This window comes from Acinonyx jubatus, chromosome D4 (assembly GCF_027475565.1).
Source record: "Acinonyx jubatus isolate Ajub_Pintada_27869175 chromosome D4, VMU_Ajub_asm_v1.0, whole genome shotgun sequence".
In the NCBI taxonomy this organism is placed as follows: domain Eukaryota; kingdom Metazoa; phylum Chordata; class Mammalia; order Carnivora; family Felidae; genus Acinonyx; species Acinonyx jubatus.
Genome location: NC_069391.1, coordinates 76,494,377 through 76,521,978, shown reverse-complemented (window position 1 = coordinate 76,521,978; position 27,602 = coordinate 76,494,377). Strand labels below are relative to the sequence as shown.

General features: G+C 39.2%; 1 protein-coding gene across 9 annotated transcripts in view; it reads right to left on the bottom strand.

Annotated features, from left to right (window-relative positions):
* Positions 1–27,602, bottom strand: part of TRPM6 (transient receptor potential cation channel subfamily M member 6) — a 199,046-nt gene that overhangs the window by 102,329 nt on the left and 69,115 nt on the right. For 8 of the 9 annotated variants that reach the window (XM_053205267.1, XM_053205268.1, XM_053205269.1 and 5 more), the window contains 5 exons: positions 17,530–17,609; positions 14,139–14,177; positions 7,808–7,985; positions 4,462–4,675; positions 1,099–1,223 (listed from right to left, as the gene is read on the bottom strand). In XM_053205267.1, the coding sequence (XP_053061242.1) occupies positions 1,099–1,223; positions 4,462–4,675; positions 7,808–7,985; positions 14,139–14,177; positions 17,530–17,609 (636 nt within the window). Of the gene's footprint in view, positions 1–1,098; positions 1,224–4,461; positions 4,676–7,807; positions 7,986–9,960; positions 10,087–14,138; positions 14,178–17,529; positions 17,610–27,602 lie in introns of those variants that run through there. The other variant, XM_053205271.1, reaches the window with a different exon arrangement.

Below are 27,602 nucleotides of genomic sequence, written 5' to 3'. Positions count from 1 at the left end.
ATTCTGGAATGATACACCCCAAAATGTTAATAGCGGTTATCTTTCCTTTTCATATCTTTTGTAATACCTGAGACTTTTATCAGAAATACACACTACTCATAAACAGACTTAGACAAGTTCCTTCCCTTTAGAAAAACAGATGGGATCAAAGAACCAATACATAGGATAAAGCAGAGAGTAGTACAAGATAAGGAAAGAGCAGGTTCCCGTCATGAATGTTATCACATGCACGCCTGTGCAAGAAACTCGGCTATTACTCTGAACCAGATAGGAGCCACGGAAGTGTTTTTCACAGAGAAGTGGCACGATCTGAGTTGTATTTTGGAAGCATCATCCTGGTTACTGTGTTGAGATTAGATTGCAGTGAGAGACAAGGATGAGAGAAGGGAAAGCTATTACTACAGTCATCCAGGAGACAGGAAAGGGGGCTGCTCGGTAACAGTGGAGGTAACAGAAGAGGTCAGATTCTGGATATATTTCTATATTTAAGTAAAGCTAAAAAAGGGGGGTGGGTGCCTGGGTGGCGCATTCAGTTGAGTGTCTGACTTGATGTGAGCTCAGGTCATGATCCCAGGGTTCTGAGATCAAGCCCCGTTTCTGGCTCTGCACTGAGCACAGAGCCTGCCTAAGATTCTCTCTACCTTTCCCTCTGCCCCTCCCCTGCTCACATGTGCAGGCACACTCTCTCTCTTTCTGTAGAAAGAAAGAAAGAGAGAGAGACAGAGAGAGAGAGAGAGAGAGAGAAAGAAAGAAAGAAAGAAAGAGAAAGAAAGAAAGGGAGAAAAAAGAAAGAGAGAGAAAGAAAGAAAAGAAAAGAGAAAGAAAGAAAGAAAGAAAAAGAAAAAGTGAAGCTGAGGTAATTTACTGATGGATTAGGTTGAGTTGTGAGACAGAGATCATTCTAGGATTAGTCTAAGGCTTTTGGCTTGAACAAGTGTAAGGATGGGATCATTACTTTCTAAGATGGGGCAAGTAGGAAGACCAAAGTTGGTGTGAGGTATATTACATTTGAGATGGCGTTTAGATATCCAGGTGGTGCTAAGTTGGCAATTGGATACACGTTCATCCCCTTCTGTTGTGAATGGGTTGTCTACTCACATCTTTTCCAATAAGATCTCTCTGGTTCTCAATGACACCCCAAGGAGGGATTCCAACTGTCCAGATTTTTCTCAAGGACCGGAAGGAATGGGCTTTCAGGGCATCCCCAACATGTTTGGACACACCTATGAACAATCAGTTTAAAAGTCAAACTTTTATGCACAAATCACGCAAAACACTGTGACTGCAAGAAAGAGACAAATGGCAGATATTCGTAGGGAATATACAAAAGGACATTCATAGGGAATATACAAAAGGACATTCGTAGGGAAAGTTGTGACGCAGTGGAATTAATTTCTGATACCTTGGCTTCCTCTACTCTCTCTTAACACCTCTTTCTCCTATCACTGACCTCTTTACCTGAATAATTCTCCTCTCCCTTTGGGTAAGTTTTGCTTACAAAACCTCAGTTCTTCCCCTATTTTTGATTGACCAGAAAGTCTTATGAGACCATCATGAATGTTCTAAATGGTTTTTTTTTTTCTGTAACCTTCTCAACTGTCCCAGCAAAACATCCTGCAGATGTGTCCCTTGCTTCACTGAAGCAAATTAATTTAATAGCTTATATACATAAGTATGCCAGCATGAATGCATTCATACTTGCCCTTCTGGAATTAATAATAACAATAACTATAAAAGCCAACACTTACTGAACTCTTACAATGCACCAGGTACTTTAAAGTGTTTTCCATGTATTCACACTTTAAGTAGAAACTTCAGTCTATTTTATAGGCAAGAATTGAATCATAAAGAAGTTAAATAATTTGCCCAAGGTTATACAGCTGGTAATTTGTAGAGCTAGGATTCCCACCCAAAATATCGGACTTTTCTTTTTTAAACAGACTTTGTTTTTTAAAGCAGTTTTAGGTTCACGGCAAAATTGAGCCACTGGTACAGATTTCCCATGTACCCCCCCACCCCACACACCCACAACCCCTGACCACTATCAACATTGCCCATCAGAGTGGTACATTTGTATCACTGATGAACCTATACTGACACGTGATTATCACTCAAAGACCACAGTTTACATCAGGGATTGGTGCTGTAGATTCCATAGTTTGAACAAATACACAATGATATATTTCCATCATTGTAGTATCAGACAGAACAGCATCACTGCCCTAAAAATTGTCTGCATTCCACTTATTCACTCCCCCTGCCATAACCCCTTGCAACCACCGATCTTTATACTGTCTCCAGTTTTGCCTTTTGCAGAATGTCTTAAAGTGAGAATCACGTGGTATGTAGCCTTTGACATTGACTTAATCTGCCTTTTAATTACAACGCTGTGCCACTTACTCTTCCTATATATATAGTTTTGACCCTGTCTGTGTCATTAGCACAGAAACAAACAAACACTCTACATATGCACACATCTGATGCACAGTACCTAATCATTTCTCCCTCTCTCTCTCCGGCATCTTCCCCTCCAACCTCTTTTACTTCTCCCAGAGTCATTTTCTAGAATCCAGGTTCTGGATGTATATCACCATCAACTGTGCAGTCAACTCTGCAGTAGGGTTTTGGATCCCATAGGTTTGGCATGGGTTATCAGTATTGTGGTGCTGCTGGTTGTATTTCCACATCCCACAGGTGGTTCTAGTACAGATTGTCTATTGAGACTCTCTGTAAAAGCCAGACCCAACTATATTATTTCCTATTCATTCTCCTGTTCAAATTCCTTTGAGAGCCCTCTGCTCTCAGCCCATCAGCATGGCATCTAGTATGGCTCCAGTCTCCCTGGTTGTCCCTGTCCTCTGCCTCAAGGCATACCCAGCCTGTAGCCTTATCACCTCTTTCTGCATGTGCCTCAAACTCCAGCTGTGTGCCTGGCCCTGAACGGCCACCTCTGCCTAGCATGCTCCTTCCTACTCTTCCCTCAAGGTCAATACCAAGTGCTATATCCTTGTCTATGCCTTCTCAGGTGCCCTCAGTTGGAACTGGAATGCGTCTTCCTCTTCCCTGTACTCCCAAATATATATATATTATATAATTTATATATAGCATAGTATATATACAAGGAGATTCTTGTAGCTTGTGGCCTTCAATTGAATGCCAAAATTCAATTAAATGTCAAAAATTCACGCCAGATAATGTTCAACTACAGTAGAAGCAGCTCAAGAATAGGCAGAAGCTGGAAGGAAACCTTCTCAAATTTGAATGTACATAAGAATCATCTGAGGATATTGTCAAAATGGAGAGTGGCAGTCCTGCGGGTCTGGGGAGGTATCTGAGATCTGCGTTCCCAACAAGCTCCCTGGTGGTCCTGATGCTGCTCGTTCATGGATCCTTCCCTGAGCAGTCAGGCCTTAAGGAGCTGTGGTTGAATTGGGGCCGACCCTGATTATTGCGTAAGAAAGCTCCAAGCGTGTCTCGTTTCTCAGTTCTTTTGTTCATCTGAACGAATTCAATAGTCTTCACATTATCATATTTGTGTTCCTTAACTGGCCCTAACCTGAAATGTTTTTAAAAAACAAACCAAAAAAGCAGCAAGTAAAATAAAGCACATGTTGTTAAAAAGGGAAACCACAGGCCCAAAATGGAATCACTTAGGCCAAGTTATCACACTGGGGCTTAGTACCTAACTGTAGTGCCAACCTCTCCCACCCCCGAAATGTAGTCTTAACCACTCAGTAAGAAAGTTTCTGATCAGCACCAATGAGGTAATCTGTCACCAGGACTCTCCCCCTCCCCTTCCCCGCCAAAGGAAGATGAGGTAATCTGCATGAAAGGACCCCCTCCCTTGCCCCCTGAGGGAAGGGGACCTAGCCTGCCACAGTCCTTTCTTTACTTTTGTTAATAACTTCCTTGCCCCACCCTCCTTCCTATAAAAACCTTCCACTTCATACATAGTCTCTGAGCAACTCTTTACTTGTGAAATGGGATGCTGCCCAATTCGTGAGTTGCTTAAGAAAGACAATTCGATCTTCAAATTTGTGCAGTTGTATTTTTGTTGTCAAACTTGACCATGGGGAGTTTAGCTCTTGCCCATGACCACACACTACATACTTGCATGGATTCCGTGTCCTTTCAAACCTCACCATAGCCTCAAGTTCATGAAAAGACTATTTTGTTGAAGTTTACCCAAAGTTGTGGTAAAATGGCAGATGTTAACAATGGTGAAAACACATACTAGGAAAGGTCTATGATTCTTCCGGGGGTTTTGTTTTTGTTTTTGTTTTTGTTTTTGTTTTCCGGTCACCATGCTTTTTGTCTGACTCGCACTACCATATCCGCTGGGAGCACTGCAGAGCACAGATTAGGTGCCTTGCTGCCTGATTCAGTTAGAAAGAGGTATTAAAAAACAAAAAAAAAGGAAAGAAGAAGAAGATGAAAAGAAAGAGAAGCAGTGCACTTTACCAGTATTAATGCCTTCAGTTATTATCCATGCTCCTGTTGTCTCCGCAGCTTTGACCAAACCTTGGCTGAAGATCTCTTTAAGCTTAGACGGCATCCTGAAGTTCTGGATGCCCCCGTGGACAGAGATCACCAGTTTGGGCAGTTCCATCTTCCACTCTTTCAACATTAAATGTAATAGATGATCTGCCTTTGTATCATAAGATGTTCTAATATACTGGAAGATATGCATAGACACATGTACATAAAACAGTGAAAACTACATGCCGGGCAACAATAAGCACACAGCAGGGCGACTGGAATGGCCCAAACTTAAAAGGAAGTGTCTGGGATTTCTGTAAAAGTTCATCTTTGTACAATGTAAACATTTACTTTGAAAGGATCCCACACCCCGCTTTAAGTTCCTTCTGGGAATTACAAGTCACGGTAGGAAGGCTTCCTCTGGTTTTCAGGGTTGACCCACCAATGTCCTCTAGAAGATCTGGGATGAGGCAGAAATACTTCAAACTGGCAAAAACCACTACTCCAGGAAACCCATTTTAAAAAAAAGCATTTACACAGAGGTGAAATGGGGTTTTTCATACATGGTATGGCCTTTGATTTACTTGACGATTTCATAAATTTGCATCATTTAAATTAAATTATGGTCTGGGAGCATGTACATTTAATTTATTGTAAATGTTATATTCTAAACATTTCCTTTATATATAATTATCTCTCTGAAAATGTCTTTTTCCAAAATAAATACTTTTCACAAAAGAATCACATCTTTGACTAGTCAATGTAACCAAAAGAAGAGAGAATCTGAATCAGCAGGTAGGACCAGAATCATTTTGTGCTTTGCCTAAGATCATAGTGTATAACTGGTTCTCTTTTTCCGGCAGAAACAGCCACACACAGACTGTGAAAATCACATTAAGAGGAGTTTGCCATCCTCAAGCATAAGCCAGCCAACAGCAAGAATAAGTCAGATTTATAGGAACGAGGGACTAAGAAACCATGAATTAGAAAACTACACCAAAAAGAACCACAGGTGGAGATCTTCATCCATATGAAATAGAATTCTCACATTATCTTCCAGGATGTGATAGTGACTTAAAACAACTGTCCATTCATCTTTGAAATTCTTAAAACATAATCTCTTTATTAAAATGTTAGAATTTCTGAACATCGAGTTGGTACAGCCATCGCAGAATGTAATAGAACCTAAGGATAATCAGGATTCAATTTACAGGTGAGGGAAATGAGTTGCCATGGCTTCTTACATATTCACATGGTAGGAAAAAATACAAGTTGACCTTTGTGAAATGGTTTGTGTTGCTCTGAAACATGAATAAAGGTAGAGGAGGCGGCTCTAATGTGGTTCACCTTTTCTCTACCTCAACTCTCCTGGGTGCCTCTCTCTTTCATCTAGAAGTCCTTTTAGTCCTAGCAGATATTTCTCCTAGAGATTTCAGATAAACAACTTTGATTAACTAAATTATCAGCACTGGAGTCTTTTCTTCCAAAGGCCAACCGAAGATGACGCCAAAGGTTAATGACTTACTTTCCCCCCACCCCCTCCTTTATAACTAACTGGGCAGATTCTTACTGGCATAGATTCTTCTCAAATCCTCTGTGGAATGAGGTGGGCGGGATAAACTGGGAAGGGGAATGCAGTGGAGGGAGAAGAATAACCAGCTCTCACTGCTTTCCCGCCTCTCGCTGTAAATACGAAGTGCAGCTCTGGTATTAAATATGAGAGGTAGATTCTTCTCTCCTGAGAGATCACATAAAATGCATTCCAGGTACTTAGGATGTAATGAAGTCTAACGCTAAGCCTAAAATCTGTTAGTGATCAGGAGATCTGTTGAACCATATTTTCAGTTTTCCTAAATGTACCATACTCTCCCTTGGCCTTCCCACCAGCCCAGAGCGGTCTTACCCCTCTGCCTCACCAGACACCAAACACCTCACTCACCTTTCTGATATCAGCTTAGCTGTCCCTACTTCCAGATGGCTTCCTTCACACACACACACACACACACACACACACACACACCCAGAAAAACAAGAGTTACCCTTTTCATTCTCTAGAAGAACCCTGTATTCCCATCCAGAGCATCCCTGCACCACCCCCCTCCCATGGAACAGATGCTCCCTGGGGCTTACCAAAGTGGGAGCACCAATGAATATCTCCCAAATGGATGGAAAAAAATGAGCAAATCAAGGTGATTTGATTATGAATGAACATACAAGCAAAAGGAGGTAGATTAAACTTAAGGGGACATTTATATACGGGGTTCTGTAAGAGTCCGCTTCCAGAAAGGATTGTAGAGGAGGATGAGTGCAGTTTTCCTACCAACTAAAGAAAACTTCAACACACAACACTAAACACAAGAGGATTAATAACCGGAAAAGTAGATTACTGTAAAACTCTATTATGAAACTTGATTATGACCGCATCATTAAGAACTGTTGTTTCAAATTCATTCAGCTGAAGGTCACACTCCAGGATACAGTTGATTCTAAGCTTTCCTGAGGTGGAATCCCCTGCAGGTTCCCAAGGGAAATCTGCCTCTAATAAAACAGGTGATTAACAAGCACAAGGAAAAACACCTGAGAGATGCCTGACCTGTCAGAACTACGCAAATTACATGCAAACTCCATATTAGAACAGGAGAAAAACTGGCCTGGAAAGCCCAAGGACTATCATTCAGGGGGTACAGAGAAAAATTCCCCCACTTCCTCTCATGAGGACTTGGCAGGCATGAACAGCCCCAAGTTACTGGTAATTGCTATGGTCATGCTTCAGCTAAAGCCTGCTCTTTGGTAGTGACTTTTCTCCATTCCTTAAAAACAGGGCAGTCCTTTCTCAAGAGCAATAAGCCATTCTCCTATGCGGAAGGCATAACCACGCTGAAAGAGGTCAAATAAAGACCTGGCCATACCACACCCTGGAAAGGTAGAATGCCCTCAGACGTAAAGGAAAGAGAAGAGTCAGGTCATTTTTGGGAAGAGGTCAATACCATGGAACACTTTTGCAATAAAACCTGGTCATCTGATCATCTACACTTGGAGATACAATTGGGAGAAACATTTGGTGGTTACTTTCTGTTAAAAACTAGCAAAACGGGGTGCCCGGTGGCTGAGTCAGTTGAGCTTCTGACTTTGATTTTGGCTCAGGTCATGATCCCAGGGTCATGGGATCGAGCCCTATGTCAGGCTTCAGGCTAACTGTGCAGCCTGCTTAAGATTCTCTATCTCTCTCCCTCTGCCCCTCTCTCCCCTATTGCACTCTCTCTCTCTTAAACAACAACAACAACAACAACAACAACAAAGCTAGCAAAATAATGTGTTATTAGCAAACCTTGGAGTGGTGGGTATGCTCTCCGTCTTGAAAATTAATAGTGCCAAACGTATCTGTAGGGCTTTTCGTTGTGTGCTTTTCAACAGACCATTGCTCATTTTCATTACCATTGGCAGCTGAGATAGTCCAGGAATAATCTATCCCATGATGGTCTCCAATTAATCGCCCACAGTAACACCTTAAATATGGGATAAAAACCAGTTTCAGAATAGAAAACTACACAATATCAAAATAGAAAATAGATGTAATGTTTCTACATTTTTCTAGGTAATATATAGATGATACAAATGAACAATTTTTGAAATTCCACATTAATATTATATATTATATTTATATCATTAGATTGTCTTCTGAGTTTAGAAATACTCAGAAGTGGTTCTCTCCTTTGGCTGCACATTAAAATCATTTGGGGAATGTTTTAAAAAAAAACACCAAAAATCTTGTTCACACCCATGTTCATTTAAGTATTCCAAATCATTATTCATAATCACCAAGTGCCCACTGACAGATGAATAGCCAAACCAATGTGGCATATACATACAATGGAATATTATCTAGCCTTAAAAAGGGAAGAATCCTGGATATGCTTCAATATGGTTAAACTTTGAGGATATTATGCTAAGTGAAATAAGCCAGTCATAATACAACTGCTGTATGACTCCACTTATATGAGGTACGCAGAGTAGTCAAATCCACAGTGACAGAAAATAGAATGAATGGTGGCTGCCAGGGGCTGGGAGGAGTGGCCAATGGGGAATTATTGTTTAGTGGACACAGAGTTTCAGTTTTACACGATGAAAAAGTTCTGAAGATGTGTTGTACAACATAAATATACTTAACACTACTGAAATTGTTAGGATGGTAAAAAAAAAATCATATTGTACACTTCAAATATGTGTAGTTTATGTTAATTATACCTCAACAAAGCTGTTAAGAAAAAAATGAGAGTGGAGGGGATAGCTAAATTGGCAAGGGGCAGTAAGGAAGACACTTGTTGGGATGAGCACTGGGTGTCACATGTAAGGGATGAATCACTGGACTCTACTTCTGAAATCATTACTGCACTATACGCTAACTAACTTGGATGTAAATTAAAAAAAAAAAAAAAACAACGCTATCCTAAAAATTAAAAAAAAGAAAGAAATGAGGGGTGCCAGGGTGGCTCAGTCGGTTAAGTATCTGACTTAATCTTGGCTCAGGTCATGATCTCAGGGTTGTGAGATCGAGTCCCATGCCGGGCTCCCTTCTGGGCGTGGAGCTTGCTTAAGACTCTCTCTTTCTCTCCTTCTGCCCTTCCCCCATTTGCGTACGTGTGCGCTCTCTCTCAAAAAAAAAAAAAAAAAAAAGAAAAGAAAAAAAACTAAAAATCTCTAATATGCAATACTTAAGGAGAGTCAGAAGATGACTTCATGTAAAACATAATATGCATATTGAAAGGAATATTAATCAATGCAAAAAAAGATTCAACTTCAGAGAAACATGTAAACATAGAGCTGCCACAAGAGCCATGAATGAGCCTTGACTATAAATATAAATAATAAATTAATATTTGTAATATAAGGAAGGAAAAGTTAATAAATGTTCTTGCCAATAATTAGAAGGTGTGAAAACTATTTCAGATACATAGCCATAATTTCTTCAATGTAACAAAATAAACTAAGCAAATTAAAAGGTTAACTCTTTTTGAAACTAGAACTACATAAAAACTAACAAAATATAATAATAATCATATTGGCGAAAGGATGATAACCTTCTTCTGTTTCCCGAATTAGAAAACACCAGAAGGAAAATTTACAATTTGAGCACACAGAACTTGAAAACCTGAGGCAATGAAAAATCATATGTCTGCCGACCAAGAAAGTTATTTGCATCAAATGTGTCAGATCATATACCCATTGTATACGAAGAGGTTACTCAACTTTATAAGTGATTCTGGCTTTTCATGTGTGTGTGTGAAAAGCAACATAAAAATGTGTACAAGTTATAGGTCTCTGCTAAGCAAGAAAACAGGATGATAAGGAGAAGTCAGAACAAGAAGTCAGAGGACCATTTTGGAGTTCTGCATGGAGGGGCTCTTGACTCAAAGGGTGGAGAAATAATCTCAAATGTATAAAATATACATAATAAGAATCTATCAAAGAGAAATGTATCACCTGGTCATCTTTTAGAACAAGGGTTAGTCTTCAAAATGAAAAAGGATTTTATTCATAAGCTGAATGATTCATTTCACTGTGGCTTTTTCAAACCGGACATGAGTGAAGGCAAACCATCATTCACACCTGGAAAGATAAATCACTAACTTTTCATAGGACTATTCTTCAGTTTGAACCCACTTTGCTCTAAGTATTTTTCTAGTCTAACCCATTTGATTGGGTCAATGTAGTTTCATTCTAGTTTTTACCAGGTCATTAAATTATAGCAAGATGTTCTCATAGAAGAAACCAATTACCCCCAAATTTTAAAAAAAGCTTCCATAATCATCCTTTTAGTTAAAACTTTTAGAAGTCCTAAATTACATATCACTAACTAAAGACTTACCTTCAGAATCACCTTTGTAAAGGTGCTAAATGCCAATTCCTTCCCAAATTGCTTTTATACATTCTATAAAATACCCATCAAAATACTAAAACAATTTTTCAGGGAATTTGACAAAGCAATTCTAACATTCATATGGATATGTAAATTGTTTAAAAGAGTAAAATGACTTAAAAAAAAAAAGAATAAAGCATAGCGGACTTGCCCTATCAGATATCAAGATATATTACAAAACTATAATAATGAAGCAGAGTGGCATTTACCAGGAACAGGAGAAGTAGGTCAATGACACAAAATAAAATAAAATAAAATAAAATAAAATAAAATAAAATAAAATAAAATAAAACAAAACAAAATAAAATAAAATAAAATAAGATAAAATAGCTTAGAAACACAGCCATAGACATATGGGAATCTGTTATGTAACAGAGAAGATACCAGCAATGGCTAGGATAGACTGCTCAGTAACTGACATTGAGACATTTCATTCTCTTTATGAAAAAAATCAAACTAGGTCCTAGTTAGGTGCAAAAATTACAAGTTTCAACCATTTTTAATTTCTGGATAGTGTGAAATAGATGTTTTCCCAGTATCATCCACATTAGTTATCTCTAAAGATTGTGAGGTTGGGAAAACATTGCCAGGGAGAGGTTCTGGAGAATAAAGTAGGAAACAGAAGGAGTAAATGAAGCCTTTCACTTCTTTTCAATATATTCTTGGGTTTTCCTTTCAATGTCAGCAAATTTGAAATAATTACTAAAAAGTAAAAATAATTTGAGGAAAGATAAAAGAGGTTAGCCAAATGGAAACTCTTCATCAGTGTTATGAACTGAACTGTATCCCCCAAAATTCATAGGTTGAAGCCCTAATCCCCAATGTGACTGTATTTGGAGATAGGACCTATAAGGCAGTACTAGTTTAAATGACGTCATAAGATAAATGTGAGACAGAAAACTGTCAAAACCTAGAGGTGAAAACAGGCAACAATCTCTTTGACCTCAGCCACAGCACTTTCCTGCTCGACATGTCTCTAAAGGCAAGGGAAATAAAAGCAAAAATGAAGTACTGGGACCTCATCAAGATAAAAAAAACTTCTACACTGTAAAGGAAAAAAATCAACAAAACAGAAAGGCAACTGACGGAATGGGAGAAGATATCTGCAAATGACATATCGAATAAAGGGCCAGTATGCAAAATCTATAAAAAACCCTACCAAACTCAACACTTGAAAAACGAATAATCCAGTGAAGAAAAGGGCAGAAAACATGAATAGACACTTTTCCAAAGAAGACATCCAGATGGCCAACAGACACATGAAAAGATGTTCAACATCACTCATCATCAGGGAAATACAAATCAAAACCACAATGAGATACCACCCCACAACTGTCAGAATGGCTAACATTAACAACTCAGGAAACAACAGATGCTGGCATGGATGTGAAGAAACGGGAACCCTCTTGCACTGTTGGTGGGAATACAAACTGGTGCAGCTGCTTTGGAAAACAGTGTGGAGGTTCCTCAAAAAATTAAAAATAGAATTAACCTATGACCCAGCAATAGCATTACTAGATATTTATCCAAAGGATACAGGAGTGCTGTTTCGAAAGGGCACATGCACCTCAATGTTTATAGCACCACTGTCAACAATAGTGAAATTATGGAAAGAGCCCAAATATCCATCAACTGAAGAATGGATAAAGAAGATGAGGTTTATATATACAATGAAATACTACTTGGCAGTGAGAAAGAATGAAATCCTGCCATTTGCAGCGACATGGATGGAACTGGAGGGTATTATGCTAAGTGAAATAAGTCAGAGAAAGACAGATATCCTATGTTTTCACTCATATGTGAAACTTGAGAAGCTTAACAGAAGACCATGGGGAAGAGAAGGGGGAAAAAAAGTTTCAAACAGAGAGGGAGGCAAACCATAAGAGACTGTTGAATAGAACAAACTGAGAGTTGATGGAGGGGAGGGGAGTAGAGAGGGGGAAATGGGTGATGGGCATTGAGGAGGGCACTTGTTGGAATGAGCACTGGGTGTTGTATGTATGCAATGAACATGGGAATCTACCCCCAAACCAAGAGCACACTGTGTACACTGTATGTTAGCTAACTTGACAATAAATTATATAAAGAATAAATAAATAAATAAATAAATAAATAAATAAATAAATAATTCAACAGAAAAAAAATAAGTAAATAATAAGTGAGGTCATAAGAGTGGGACTCTAATCTGATAGGGATGGTGTCTTTGTAAGAAAAGAAAGAGACACAAGAGCTCTCTTCTCTGTCAGCGCACAGAGGAAAGGCCATGTGAAGACACAGTGGGAAGGTAGCTGCCTGCAGAGCAAGAAGAGACACCTCATCAGAAATCAGCTCTAATGGCACCTTGATCTTGGACTTGCATGGCTCTGAAATAATAAATTTTTATTGTTTAAACCACCCAATGTGTAGTACGCTGTTAGGGCAGCTTGAACAGACCAACACACCCAGCAAGCTTATACTTCCTCCCCTCCTACAGCCATGGACCGTGTTTTCCTTTCCCCATAATTTGCTAAACTTGGGATTCTGGATTTTTTTCTTTTACAAAAATAAGTTTAACTCTGGGTCAATCTGTAATGTGAACTATGCTCAAAATTCAGGAAATTACATTTTCCTCCACTTACAAAGAGAAGGGTAAAACCCGTTATTAATAGATAGTTTAAAATGCAAATCACTGTTAACATTTGTATTCTGCTAAAGAGTTCGTTTTGCCCATAAACTCGGGTAATATTGTGATTTATAATAAATATATATTTGCTCTTTGTCCCCATTTATGGCACAGAGCCCCTAAAACCCTTGAAATTCCCTATGTGATAAGAAAGATAAGGATGCTGATAAGAAAGACAAAGATAAAGAAAGATAAAGATAAACCACCAATGGCCAATGATTCAACCAATCATGCTTATGTAATAAAGCCTCTATAAAAACCGAAAAGGATGGAATTCAGAGAACTTCAGGTTGGTGATCATATGCAGGTGCTAGAAGACTGACTTGCTCAGAAAGAACATTGAAGCTCCGTGCCCCTTCCCACATACCTGGCCCTATGCACCTCTTCCATCTAGCTGTTTATCCTTCCTAATATCCTTTATAATAAACTGGTAAACATAAGCCAATGTTTCTCTGAGTCTGGGAGCCTTGCTAGCAAATTAAATGACCCCGTGGAGATATCCTTGGGAATCTCTCATCTATAGCCTACCACTCAGAACCACAGGTGACAACTTGGACTTGGGGTTGGCACCCAAAGTGCGGGGAAGAAGAGCAGTCTTGTGGGACTGAGCTGTTCACCTACAGGATGTGACACTATCTCCAGAATTTAATTTCCTGGTGCTGTTGGGAAAAAAAACATACACATCAAAACCGGTGTCAGAATCAGAGCTTGGTCTGAGCACACATCACTTGAAAGTCATAGATCAAACCCGGTGCACAAAGCATCTTCATTATCCAAGTAAAATATAACATAGTCAAATGAAAAGGTAATGCTTTACAAGTATTTCAACTGCTAGAAGCTCTTGCCAAACGCCCTTGCCATTTACATGTCTCAGTAATTCAAGTAATCTATTACATTCAAAAACTCGCTCTCCTTCAAAAACATCCCACATTTGTTTTTAAAACTTCCCTTGGAGAGGTAAACAGGATCCACCAATAAAGTCCTTTCATTGAGTCCATTCAAGATGTGAGAAAACTACCCCAATAAGTTTTACACAGAGTGCCTAAATATTAAAAGAAATCTTATTTCTCTAAGTCTTACCTGATTAAATTCTGGCAGACCTGGCATCCTGCGGTGCATCTAAATTAAAAAAAAAACACAACACAACCTCTGTTAGTCTAGTGATGCATTTTGAAAGCACACTTAATGCACATACCGCAAATATCTATTATTTTCCAAGGTCTAGCAAAATCAGCACGTGCTAGTACTCATGTATCATCTCCCAAATATTCCCATTTGTCATTTGCCAAATATAATTAGACTGCAGCAACCATGACCTAATGAACAGAACACTGAAATTGAAACCTAAATACCTGGATTTAAATCTCATTGATTCAATGATTCCTCCAAGCCCCAGTTTTCACATCTGAAAATAACATCTGCCCCATAAGGTTATTAAGAGGATGACCTGAGATAATATATGTAATGTGTCTTAGAGTGGTGGCATTGCAGTATATATAATAATGGTAGCTATTATTATTATTATTATTATTACTCTATGAAGATAAGAGAATTCTTGAGAATTCTGAGAATTAAGAAAATGTATCTACATAGTATAAATATGTAAACATATATTTATAAATTATATATAATAGTTATATATTACTTATATGCTGTATATTATATGATTTAGTAATATAATTGTATATAAATTTATATATAAACAACTTTAAAACCATAAAACACTGTCAAATCAAAAGACGGTTGGTGTGATTATAAGTATTACCCTTATTAATCTTTCTTTTTATAATTCAAAAAAGAACCTTCTGATGTTGGGGGATCATGGTGATCACCACTGATCATATTTTAGGTATAAAGAAGCTTCAATTAGAAGAGAATATTAGTTAAAACAATGGAAGAAAATATAGTACTCATAGAATCAGGATCATTCTAAATTATTCAGAAACAAATATTTAGGCCCTGTCACTTCTTCCTGTCCTAGCCTTTTGGGACTGTCTTTTCTCAGAAGCTTCACTTCGCCAGCAAATTAAAAATAAGAAGGAAAAAGACATTGTCATCAAGTCTATCAGATCAGTTTCTTATTAGGAATTACAAAAATAACAAACAAAAGATAAATTTTCATCTAAATTTAAAATCATGAAGTATCACCTTTTTCTTGTGCACAGTCAGGAAGAAAACCTCATGAAAGATACAATTTTGAGATTCTTACTAGGATCTAAGAAAAAGGCTGGCAAACGAAGAACCATAATCATTCATTAATTTTTTTTCATAATTACACAAAATAGAGACTGCTTGTGGTAGATCTTGGACCATTCTATAATATGGAACTATGATCATTGCTATTCTTCTTGAGTCTATGGGCTAATGGCCTGTAGTTTATCACATTTCATTAACACGATGATTATGAAAATGATTTTCTATTTACAGAAGCAGAAGGAGTTGCCTGAGCTCAGTCTGCCTTCCATTGCGACCATCGTCACATCACAAGATGTCATAAAAGATGAAGGGAAAAAACAAGGTTACCTTGGCATTCTGTAAAACATTTTATAAGCAGGTAAAATAAGAACTTCCAATCACAAGGCTTACAGACCACAGGTAATTCAATGAGGGTGGGGCCAGTAAATATTTAACAAAGGCAAGGATCACTGTTTTAGTTGTCCCCAAAGATCAAGAATTTCATGCTACCCTTCATAAGCATACAACTGTGGTTTCTAAACTTTAAATGAACATAAGGCCAAATGCTAAAAAGGATCTAAAAATAGAGTGCCCCCCCAATTAAAATATGGCTCTTCTATTTTCCTTTTCCTTTTAATTTCTACTCCCCAAGGGCAATGCCATCCAATCTTAATTTCATGAACCCAATTACCCTGGGGAATTTTCCATAGCCCTTTATTCTCCTATCTTTCACTGGCCGCTGTTTTGAACTTTGTTCTAAAAGTAGAGCTTCCAAAGGGTTCTCAAGAACTTAGCAAACTCAAGTCATTCCATTCTGCCATCCACTACCCGCTCAAACAAAAAGTATATGGGGCAAACAGGGAACTCTGCATAATCTGAACACGGCGTCTTGAAATATCCCGAACTGTCACGATTTTCCATAAATGCTTGAGATGGGGAAAAGGAACATTCACAATATTTTCAATATTCAGTATTCAGAAGCTGTAAATTGTTCATCCAAACCAGGTAGAATGGACACAGCACCAGATATTTTCCTCATTTCTTTTCTTTAATTTGTTTTTAAATTATTTTTTTTTTAATTTTTATTTATTTTGAGAGAGAGAGAGAGGCAGAAAACTAACAAGTGGGGAAGGGGCAGAGACAAAGGGGGACAGAGTATCCCAAGCAGGTTCCATGCAGACAGCAGAGAGCCTGATGTGGGGCTTGAACCCACGAACCGTGAGATCATGACCTGAGCCAAAGGCAGTCACTTAACCAAGTGAGCCACCCAGGCACCCCCTTAGGTTTTGAATTTTAATTTCAGTATAGTTAACATCCAGTATTCTATTAGTTTCAGGTGTACAATAGAGTGATTCAACAATGCTCTACAGTACTCAGTGTTCATCCTAAATGCGCCCTTAATCCCCTTCACCATTTCACCCACCTCCTTCCAGTAACCTTCAGATTATTCTCTGCAGTAAAGAGTCTATTTCTCAGTTTGTCTCCCTCTCCTTTTTTGTCTTCCCCTTTGCTCATTTGTTTTGTTTCTTAAATTCCACAAATGAGTTAAATCATATGGTCTCTGTCTTTCCCTGACTTATTTTGCTTAGCATGATGATCTCTAGCACCATCATGTTTGTTGCAGGGGTTCCCCTAATTGCCATTATTTCACTAAGAGAAATAGAAGCATCAAAGAAATGACAACCGCCACGATAGTAACAGTGGCTCCATCAGGGTGATGTCATTATGATAAACCTTTTCTTCTTTATACTTCCCTTGGTCATTAAACAGATGTTTGTCAGGAGCGTACCAAGCAGCAGGCACGGTCAGAAGCAACTGGGGTTGGAGTAAGGTATGAAATCAACAAGGTCCCTGAGTTCGGCAGGTTGTCTGCAATAATCATGTATTACTTTTATAAAGACAACGAAACAGGGGCGCCTGGGTAGCTCAATCAGTTAAGCATCTGACTTCAGCTCAGGTCATGATCTCACAGTTCATGGGTTTGAGCCCCACGTTGGGCTCTGTGCCGATGGCTCAGAGCCTGGAACCTGTTTCAGATTCTGCGCCTCCCTCTCTCTCTCTGCCCCTCCCCCACGTGTGCTCTGTCTCTCTCTCTCTCTCTCTCTCTCTCTCTCAAAAATAAATAAACATTGAAATAAATAAATATATAAAAAGAAACATTGATTAAAAATAAAGAAACGCTCACTTTACAGATATATATTATTGAATCCTCTAGACAAATCGTATCTCTAAGTTTCCATAAACAGTCCTCAAAGTAGTGTTGCTTTAAAATTGAAAATAGAATTAAAAATTGTACCTGTGAGGGTCTTTTGAGCTAGGTATGATTTTGCTACATTCTCTCTTGTTGAACACTCCTTCAATCCAGGATTTCTGGGACTGAAGAGAAAGTGTCGTTATTTTTCATATTATAATTATGTAAGAAAGCAGTGTAACTACAGTAGTTCTGGCAGGCAAGATATATTTAAATATCATGGAGACGAATCAAAATGTCAAGACCAACCCCAAACAGACTAAGCATTTACTGGCTTCTATCACAGACCACACAGACACAAATAAACCAAATGCGAACACAAAAATAATCACAAATAGATCCATAATCTCATTTTCAGCAAAATGTCCATAAATGCACAAAACTCTAGGAAGGAAGGAATGTTATAACTGAAGCATCATTTTAATTCTGTTACAAGTCACTTTTAAATCTTGTACCATAGTTCTATAGAGTGAATTTCAAGTTCTCAAACTTCAAAATTCTCACTCATAAAGTCCCACTTTGGTGAAGATTTCACAGGAAGCTGGAATCTCAGCAGGATTCTGTGAAAGGGCTTGAATCTCAAATGGGACTGCAGGATATGAATTGAGGAATCTCATGCACATGACCTCAGAAGAACAGAGCTTAAAAACTGAGACACTGACTCCCAGTAAATGCCTCACATACAGAAGACTGAGACTTACCTCCTGACCAATGAACATCTGCCAAGAATCTCTCCTCATCCTCAAGCCAATGAACTTAATGAGTTGGAGTCTGGCTGGACTTCTTCCTGTTTGCACTCCTTACCCATAAATATAGACCACCCCAAGCCTTCCATGGACTCAGGTATAGCTTGCTACAGCGTGCTTCCTGAACTGCAATTGTCTTGCTCTTCCTGAATCAACTCAATTTCTGGTCATTAGGGCTTGCCTCAGTTTACTTCTCTGTTTAGGTAGACAATTTGATTCACATTCTATAAGCATGGCTTACCCCTGACTGTGCCGCTTCATGTTGCACAGCCTACAACCGTCCTTAAATCCTCATGGGACATAGGTACTCGCTCAACCTCGTAATAAAATCTCTCCCGTTCTACAAAACTCAACTCACAGCCGTGCTCTCCCATGGGCCATATTATAAATCCAGAAGCAGAGGACACTGGAGCCACAATAGACCCCAGCCAATTGGTGAGCTTGGCCTTCTCCTAATATGAAAATATTTTAGCTCATATCGACATATAAGTACATTACATAAAAATATAAACACATGCATTACCGCAGTGACAAAAGGGCAGTGGACGGGAATCCGCAAGGGGGCTTTTCAAACTCCATGTTACTGCCGCCCCCACCTCACTCTGACATCTGTTCTCATCCTGCAGTTGCAGGAAATGCACAGCACCAGACAACAGGTGACAAATCCAGCTGTGCAACTTCACTCTCTGGGACTTTATCCTCACGTCCCAGATGCTCAGGACATGCCAGCCTAAAACATGCTGCCCTGGTGTATAGGTTCTTTTGAGCTGTAGGCACTTGGAAAACGGCAAGTACAGTGAGAGGCTTTCGCTGACCTCTCCCAACTGCCTGAACATGGATCTTCCACAGGAACTCAATTGTCATGAAGCCCTGGGAGTTTCATCAACCAGGAAGGATTGACTCTTACCTCAAGACAAGGGACTAGAAGTCAACATCGCACCCAGACAAACCTGCTCACAAACTATCATATCTCCCGTCTATTCTTCTAAGGGCCCATTCATCTTTTCTACAAATCATTAACTCTCTCCTAAATTGCCTACACCCCCAACCCTTCCCCTATCGGGACAGTATATCAATTCTCAAATATCATCACCCTTTTTGGGGCATTTACTTTTGTTTTCCCGTCATGTCCCCATGCACCTATCAAAAATTAATCAATGTGCCTATCTTTTCTTCTGTCAGTTTATTACAGAGCCAGCCATCAAACCTAAGAGAGCAGGGGAAAAGTTTTCCTTCCCCCACAATTACAAATGAGGCATTTATGGACTCCCCTGTATACTTCAATATTAAACTCATGGATCTTGTTCAATATGCGCCAACCCTAAACATAACTGCTGACTACTGACTGGAACTGTATATAAGCAGAATCCAGATCTTGTTAAGCAAAAAGGAGGGGGGTGGGCATTGACTGACTGGTTCCTGCACATTTTAAACATATCTATAAACAAGGAAAACTTCCCAGATCAAGCCCAGGTCATCTTAAAATCATTCTACCCTCTTTTTTTTTATTTTTAGACAGAGAGAGCATGAGAGCAGGGGAGAGGGACAGAAGGAGAGACATAATCTTAAGCAGGCTGCACACTCAGTGCAGAACAACCCTGGATTCATAACCTGAGCCAAAATCAAGAGTCAGACACTCGAGTGACTGAGCCACCCAGGTGCCCCCAAATCATTCTACCTTCTTATCCCTTTTGCATACTCAGCAGCTTTTTAAAAGCCATCCGCTAAATTGGTAGAGCACTAAAAACATAGAAACTTGGAAAAATTCAGAGTCACAGACCATGGAGTGAACTCAACAAAGTAATCTCAAAATCTACTTACTACAACAAGAAATGACACAATCTTTCGGAATTGGTAAGCCCTATTTCCACTACAAAAACTAACAATTTCGTTTATTCACTCTGCAAGCATTTATTAAGTACCTAACTTTTTGCAAAGTACTGAGAAGAGTGCTATAGGGAAGTCAGTATGTTCTCAAAGAGCTCTTCATTCCAAATTGATTCAACCAATATATCGGATAGGCCTCCAGGCTGCATGCTGTCAACTCTATGACAGGTAAGATAAGCTTTTTGCTCTGATGTAACTTGGAATAAAAAGGAGGAAACATAATAAGCTGGTATCGTTAAACTGCACGTTCACCAGTTAACTATTAAAAAGCGCTCCAAAAAGGGTCATTAATATAGGAAACTAGATATACAAATTAAGCAGGCTATGTTGTCATTCATTCTTTTTAAGAGACTAGATTAGGTATCTGACTGGTAGGCAAATTAATTTCTTCATTCCTGTTTGGTCATATATTGAAAATGGAGATAATAATAATACCTCATAGCACTGTTGAAAGGAATAAATTAAAGCTTTAGAATTTTCCCTGGGACTTATTAAGGGTCTATTAAAGCTTAGCTATTATTATTGATATATAAAAAAAAAAATTAGCTTTTGGTTGGTAGCCAGGGAACTTAACTTTGATTTTTTTTTTCTTCCATAGGAAAATACTTCCTGACCTCCAAATCCTCCTCCTGGGACATCTCATACTTAAAAGAAATGACTTCTCTGGGTCCACCTTCCCCACTAGACTCTTGCTCTCATGGGCCCCACTGACAGTCATTTCTGTTACCCCTGGGGCCCAACCCAGTCATTACTGGAATGAACAACACAACGAACACGCATAAACTAGAACTTCAGGAATCCATGAACATAATTTTCCCTTCAAAGGTGTAAACAGGAGACCTGTGCCATACCAAGAACATGGAAACTTTGTTCCTGCAATTCTCACGTCTAATCTCAAAACTATGGGAAAAGAAAATCAGGCCTAATTTGCAAGAGTTTCAAGCAATTCCCAGTTTCAAACTTTATCTTGTAACGATAGCCTTTTTAATACACTCTGCAGCACATACAGAAGAGGCTCTCACATTCAGATCAACAGAGAGTGGTTAGAAACCAAATGTTTGTTGGTTCTAATTCAATAGCCCAGATCCATTGAGGACAAATGTCCAACGTGGTGGCTTCTGCCACTTGGAGCAGCAAACTGTCGTGGGCAGTAGTTGGGGGTGGAGACTATGCCATTTCTGCAGCTATGATGGCAGCCTACAGAGCTGGGTGTTTTGCTGAGATGATAGATAGACAGACAGACAGGCAGACAGATAGATACTGAGGGGGGTGGGGGGCGGGGGTGTGTTTGTTGACTGACATTACTATCCGGAGGAGGGAAAGGCAGAGGACAAAAAAGGGAAACTGTTGGTCTCGGGTTCTGTGTTTGCCTCACTCGAAAACATAATCAGATTGTACATACAATCCCAGGCCTGAGGGGAGGGTGGCCAATAGCAAACAAAGGTCTAAAAACGAATCTCCCAACAGAAGCTATACAAATTAACTAATAATAAGCTTATCAATCAATAAGCTATATGAATTCATCCCTGTCCTCAATGAAACTATTTCTACACTGGGGCTTTTCAGGCTCCGAGAGAATAAACAGATCCTCTCTCAGGGGAATCTCTGAGAGGGCATCATTTTAAAGAGTGTATTTTTAAAGTGATCTCTGCATCCAACATGGGGCTTAGAGTCACAATTTTGAGATCAAAAGTTGTATGCTCCACCGACTGAGCCAGCCAGGCACCCCTGAGAAGGCATAGTTTTAGACACATTCCTTAATTTAAAAAAAAAAAAAATTCTGCAAATGATTGTTCTTTAAAATCCAGAGGGCTGTGCGATTGGGAGTGAAGGGGTACACAGATTACAGGTCATTTCTTTTTAAAAACTCGGTTGTACTTTCAAAAAATCTAATGTCTAACAAATGTTTTCCCAGGTGAAACTACAGGTTCCCATTTTTATGCTTCCCACAGTATCTTTTTGTTTTTCTAATTCAAGTTAGTTAACATATACTGTAGTATTGGTTTCAGGAGTTGAATTTAGTGATTCATCACTTACATAGAACACCCAGTGCTCATCCCAAGTGCCCTCCTTAATCCCCATGACCCATTTAGTCTATCCCCCCACCCACCTCACCTCCAGCAACCCTCAGTTTGTTCTCTGTATTTAAGCATCTCTTATGGTTTGCCTCCCTCTGTTTTTATCTTATTTTTCCTTCCCTTTCCCTGTGTTCATCTGTCTAGTTTCTTAAATTCCACATATGAGTGAAATCATGATATTTGTCTTTCTCCGGCTTATTTCCCTTAGCATAATACACTCTAGTTCCATCCATGTTGTTGCAAATGGAAAGATTTCACTCTTTTTGATCGCAGAGTAATATTTCATTACACACACACACACACACACACACACACACACACACACACACACCCCATGTCTTCTTTATCTGTTCATCAATCAATTTTTGCCCACACTATCTTATACATATCACAGCATGAACAATGCTTAATTAATTGCTCTTACTCAAGTCGTTTTTCTCTTCACATTATCGTAATCTACTTTAAGATAGAGTGTTAGCTTATTTATCTTGGAATCGACGACACACAGGAGGCACCAGAATGGACCAGAGAAATACTATTTTCAGACTCAAGATGGACATTTGATATTTCTTCTACATGGCTTCTCCTCTGGAGCCTCTTCAAGCCGAGGGCAGGCAGGTGGATTTCCACAGCGCACAATCTGTTGGCCCAGAGAAACTGCTTCACTGCAAAGCAAACCCATTCACTCAGAAGAGTCAGCTCAGGGCCTTCTGTCCTCGTTCTACAGGGATGCTTCACAGGACTCACTTGATTGAAGATTAACAATCTTAGGCAAAGGGTGTGCAAACCTAAAAGAACCAAAACCCAAGGAGCTGGTTCGTCTACACTGCCACAAGTTGATCTCACTGGTTTCCAAGTAAATAATCTGTCCAGCAGGCAGCATTTAGGCATACTTCGTAAAAGATAATCTTGCATGTTTTTTCTTTTGGGGTAGGAGAAAGTGAGTGCTACTTTTGTTGGTAATGATTTTTTTGGGTAACATCGTTAAAAATGGAATGTCAACTGAAAAACTCACAATTCCCTAGAATGCCAGTTCTCCTGTTTAGGTGAGAAATTTTGCCAACATTTTCATTTCCTGCCTTGTAGGGCAAAGGCATTTAGAACTTCAGAATGAATGTCTACATTATATAAACTCTTAAGTACATGAGTACAACATTTATGATTTCTCCACAGAGCCTAATGGGGCATTGGAAGAACTCAACAGTCACCTCAACAGCCAAGTAGAGTGTATCATAAATGTTCAAACTAAAATGATGTCTTACCCCAACCCTCTCCTTCCCAAATTGGTGAAAGTCCTCATTATGTCCTAAAACACAATTTCAAATAGCAGTGAGGAGACATCCTTTTCTCTGCTGTCACCCAGGCTTCAGCTTTATGCAGTCCCTTGGGGAATAAAACATGGTAAAAAAAAAAAAAAAGTTTGTAATCTCAGATCATGTTAAATCATTTTGATAAGAAAAGGGGGAAAGAAATGGGAAGTTCCTCTATGAGTATTCTTTACCACTGTCCCTGGATAGTAAAATACAGAATTTAACTGAATGCTGGGTCTATTTGTTATAAAACTACTCTAATCTGTTAAGATTTTCAAATTAAACAAGATCAGTCGTGGGGACCCTGGATGGCACAGTTGGTTACGTGTCTGACTTCAGCTCAGATCATGATCTCATGGTTCGTGAGTTTGAGCCCCACGTCGGGCTCTGTATTGACAGCTCAGAGCCTGGAGCCTGCTTCAGATTCTGTGTCTCCCTCTCTCTCTCTGCCCTTCCCCTGTTTGTGCTCTGTCTCTGTCTCTCTCTCTGTCTCTCTCAAAAAGTAAATAAGCATTTAAGAAAATGTTTTTAAATAAATCAATAAATAAAATCAGTCTTCTCCAATTTCCAAGTAGAAAATATCCATGAATTTGTTATCTGTGTACATAGATGGTCTTTATGCTCCAAATATCCTGTTAAATTATCCACAACTTTACCAAAACTACATCTGAGTGAACTACATAGTCTAAAAATCCTTTTCTTGGGGTGAAACTATACTTTTTTTCTTTTCTTTTTTTTTTTTTTTTTTGCCACAAGTGTCATTATTAGTGAAGCTATCCTCTTAAATAATCAACTTTTAAGAAACCTACCATCCTCTGGAACAATAATGCTTTTATTTGGAATTCCAGGTTGAAGGCAATTTTATTGAGGTCATCCATAGAGAGGTTTATATATGTGCAGCACAGCAGAAAGAACACTGCAACAGGATTTTACTTCTTGAATATCAGGAGACAAATACCACACGTCTAATTTGGAAAAAATTAAAATGTTCAGTGAAAGAATAAGAGAGAGAGAAAAGAAGAAAGACGAGAAGAAACAACAACAACAAAAAACTTAAGTGTGAGCAACTTCAATGCCATTCTACGTCCAGGAGTATACAAAGTTCAAGAGTGACAGTTCTCAGAACTTTGGGCCTTAGGACCCTTTCATAGTCATAGATATTAACAAAAAGCTCTCATTTATATGAGCGTATCTACCAATACTTATGAACTTAGGAAATCAGAACTGGGACTTTTTAAGACATTTATTTAGTTCATTTTAAATACCAGTAGTAAACCTATCACATGTTAACATACTTTTTATGAAAAAAAATTTAAGATTCATAAAGATTTTAAAGAGAAGAGCGTTGTCTTATTTTTTTACAAATCTCTTTAATGTCTGACAAGACAACTAGATTCTCACATCTGCCTCTATATTCAGTCTGTTGCAGTAAGTGGTTTGGGTTGAAGTATACAAAGAAAATTGGCCTCACACTGACATGTAATCGGAAAAGGAAGTAGTATTTTAATTGCCTTTTTAAATTTTTTTTAATGTTTATTTATTTTTGTGAGAGACAGAGACAGAGTGTGAGTGGGGGAAGGGGCAGAGAGAGAGGGAGACACCGAATCCGAAGCAGGCTCCAGGCTCCGAGCTGTCAGCCCAGAGCCCCACACGGGGCTCGAACCCTTGAACCGCAAGATCATGACCTGAGCCGAAGTCAGACACTTAACCAACTGAGCCACCCAGGTGCCCCAACTGCCTTTTTAGGTACTGTGAATTGATCATATAACCTTAGGAAACCTCCTCTGGACACTCATAAGAGAATGAGCAAAAGAGGCAAATGTCTTAGTACCATTATTTGATTTTAAGGATCCTTTGAAAGGGTCTCAAAGACCCCCAGGAGTCCATGAACCACACATAGAAAACCATTGCCCCAAAGTGATCACATGTGGGCACGAGCATGAGCCAGAGACAGGATCTACGGTTTCCTTATTGGTCTTAGGTCCCACATGCTGTCTTAGTGTGTGCATCTTATTCCAATTGCACTGTAGTATTTCAACATCCCCTATTTAATCTGTTGCTCAGCTGAAAAAACATTTCAACCTAGAGAAAAAAAGCAATTAGAGATCAACTCTTCATGTACGATACTTTATGAGCAATGTAGGGACTTTTGAAAGATAACTTTGACTGTATTCATTTCTAGCCTTAGGGATAACTTTAGAGCCTACCAAATTCTCCATCCCAGAGATGTCACTGAAGCATGATAAATGGGGGATCATCAGCCCTTCAGAACCCATAGGTAGCATATATTCTAACAGTTTATCCATTCTTCCTTTGAAATATCAATACCTCTAAGAATAAGAGCTTCATTCATTCAAAAATACTTTGGTTCATAAATAAATTTTAAAAGTGGGTGGGGAGGTTGCCTGGGTGGTTCAGTTGGTGAAGCATCTGACTCTTGATTTTGGCTCAGATCATGATCTCACAGTTCGTGGGACTGAGCCCCAAGTCGGGCTCTGAGCTGACAGCACAGAGCCTGCTTGGGATTGTCTCTCATTCCCTCTCTCTCTGCCCCTCCCCGGCTCATTCATTCTCTCTCTCTCGCTCAAAATAAATAAATAAACTTAAAAAAATACTTTGGTTGGCATATATTATTCTTATAAAAATAAATAAAACTGTGTCCCAAAGACCGACACCAAAGGGGGGAAAAAAAAAAAACAACCCTATGTTTATAAATAGATACCAAGTATGGCACAAGACCAGACTATGGGACTCATTGGAAAGAGAAACCCCTCTGCCTACGGATATTTGGGAAACCTTTAAGGAGGACGTGAGACTTAGGAAAAGCCTTGAAAGATGACAAAGGTTTTGAGAAGTGGTGACAGAATTCCATGCTGGTTAGACATGCAGAGAATTCTGAGAATACTTACGGTAAAGCCATGAGTTCCCTGGGGAGCAGAGAACAGAGAAGATGAAAGAGCCAAGTACCTCTGGAAATAACTAAACATATGGTGCAGAGAGTTCAGGGAATAAGGAACAAAGAGTTACCAATGCGGATAGTGATATGATACCTGAAGTAGAGAATGGAGAAAGTTCCTCTCTTCAGTAAAAAATCTGCATTATTACAAAAGCAGGACCATTCAAAGAAGAGCTAAGATGGGTTTAATCCTGACAAGAAAGTACGGAGAATGATGATTTTGTCCATGATCAGCGAACAGGTTGAGAGAGATGTAGGAACTGGGGTGCAAAGCAGGAGGCAGCTAGTGTAATACACCCTTGGGAGAAGCAACATTAGGAACAAGAGCCGCTAAATGAACCCTATCAAGCAACAGCCATCATTAGTGTAGCCTTCCCTAGACGTCAAAGGCCACACTAAGTGCTTTATGTGCCTTAGCTACCGTAATATCCACATCTGTGTGATGGATACAATTATTACCACCTTTTCATGGAGGAAGAGCAGGTTCTACCAAATACCAGAGCCACAGATCTCTTGCAATATGTTTAAGAGACAAAATTGAAAGAAGCTTATTTCATGTTGAGAAAGCCTAGACCTTGTTTATAGATAAAAGAGAAGTCAATACAAAGAGAGAGAAGTTGTAAGAGAGAATGGAAATGACTGTAGAGACTCCGGCGGGGGGGGGGGGGGGTGGGAGGAGGTGAGGAACTGGTATGAACAGCTAAGAAGGAAGGCTCGGCCTTGAAGAAAATGCATCCTCTTCCAACAGAGGCAAGGAGAGGATGACAAATGTTTCCTTCTTGGTAATTCTGCCCAACACCCTATTACCTATGTGCTACAGAAGTCAGCCCATTTCACTCTGAAGGCTGCGAATCTCAGCATTCTCCTTTAGCCCTCTTTCCACGGGAGAAAAAGGAAGGAAGGAGATACACATGTGCAATCATAGTGCCCTTTCTTATCACCAGCTATTATACAACAGCTATTATAGATATAGTGATCTATAGAACACTATATGTTCTATAGATCAAAAAGCATAGGAGATACTCTCTCAACAGAGGATTCACCAAACTTAAGCTAGATGGGGAAGATCATTTGGATCCCCCTGGATGCTCTAAAGAGTAACGTGTCGCATGATATTCCAAGGATGTCCCCCAGTACACCA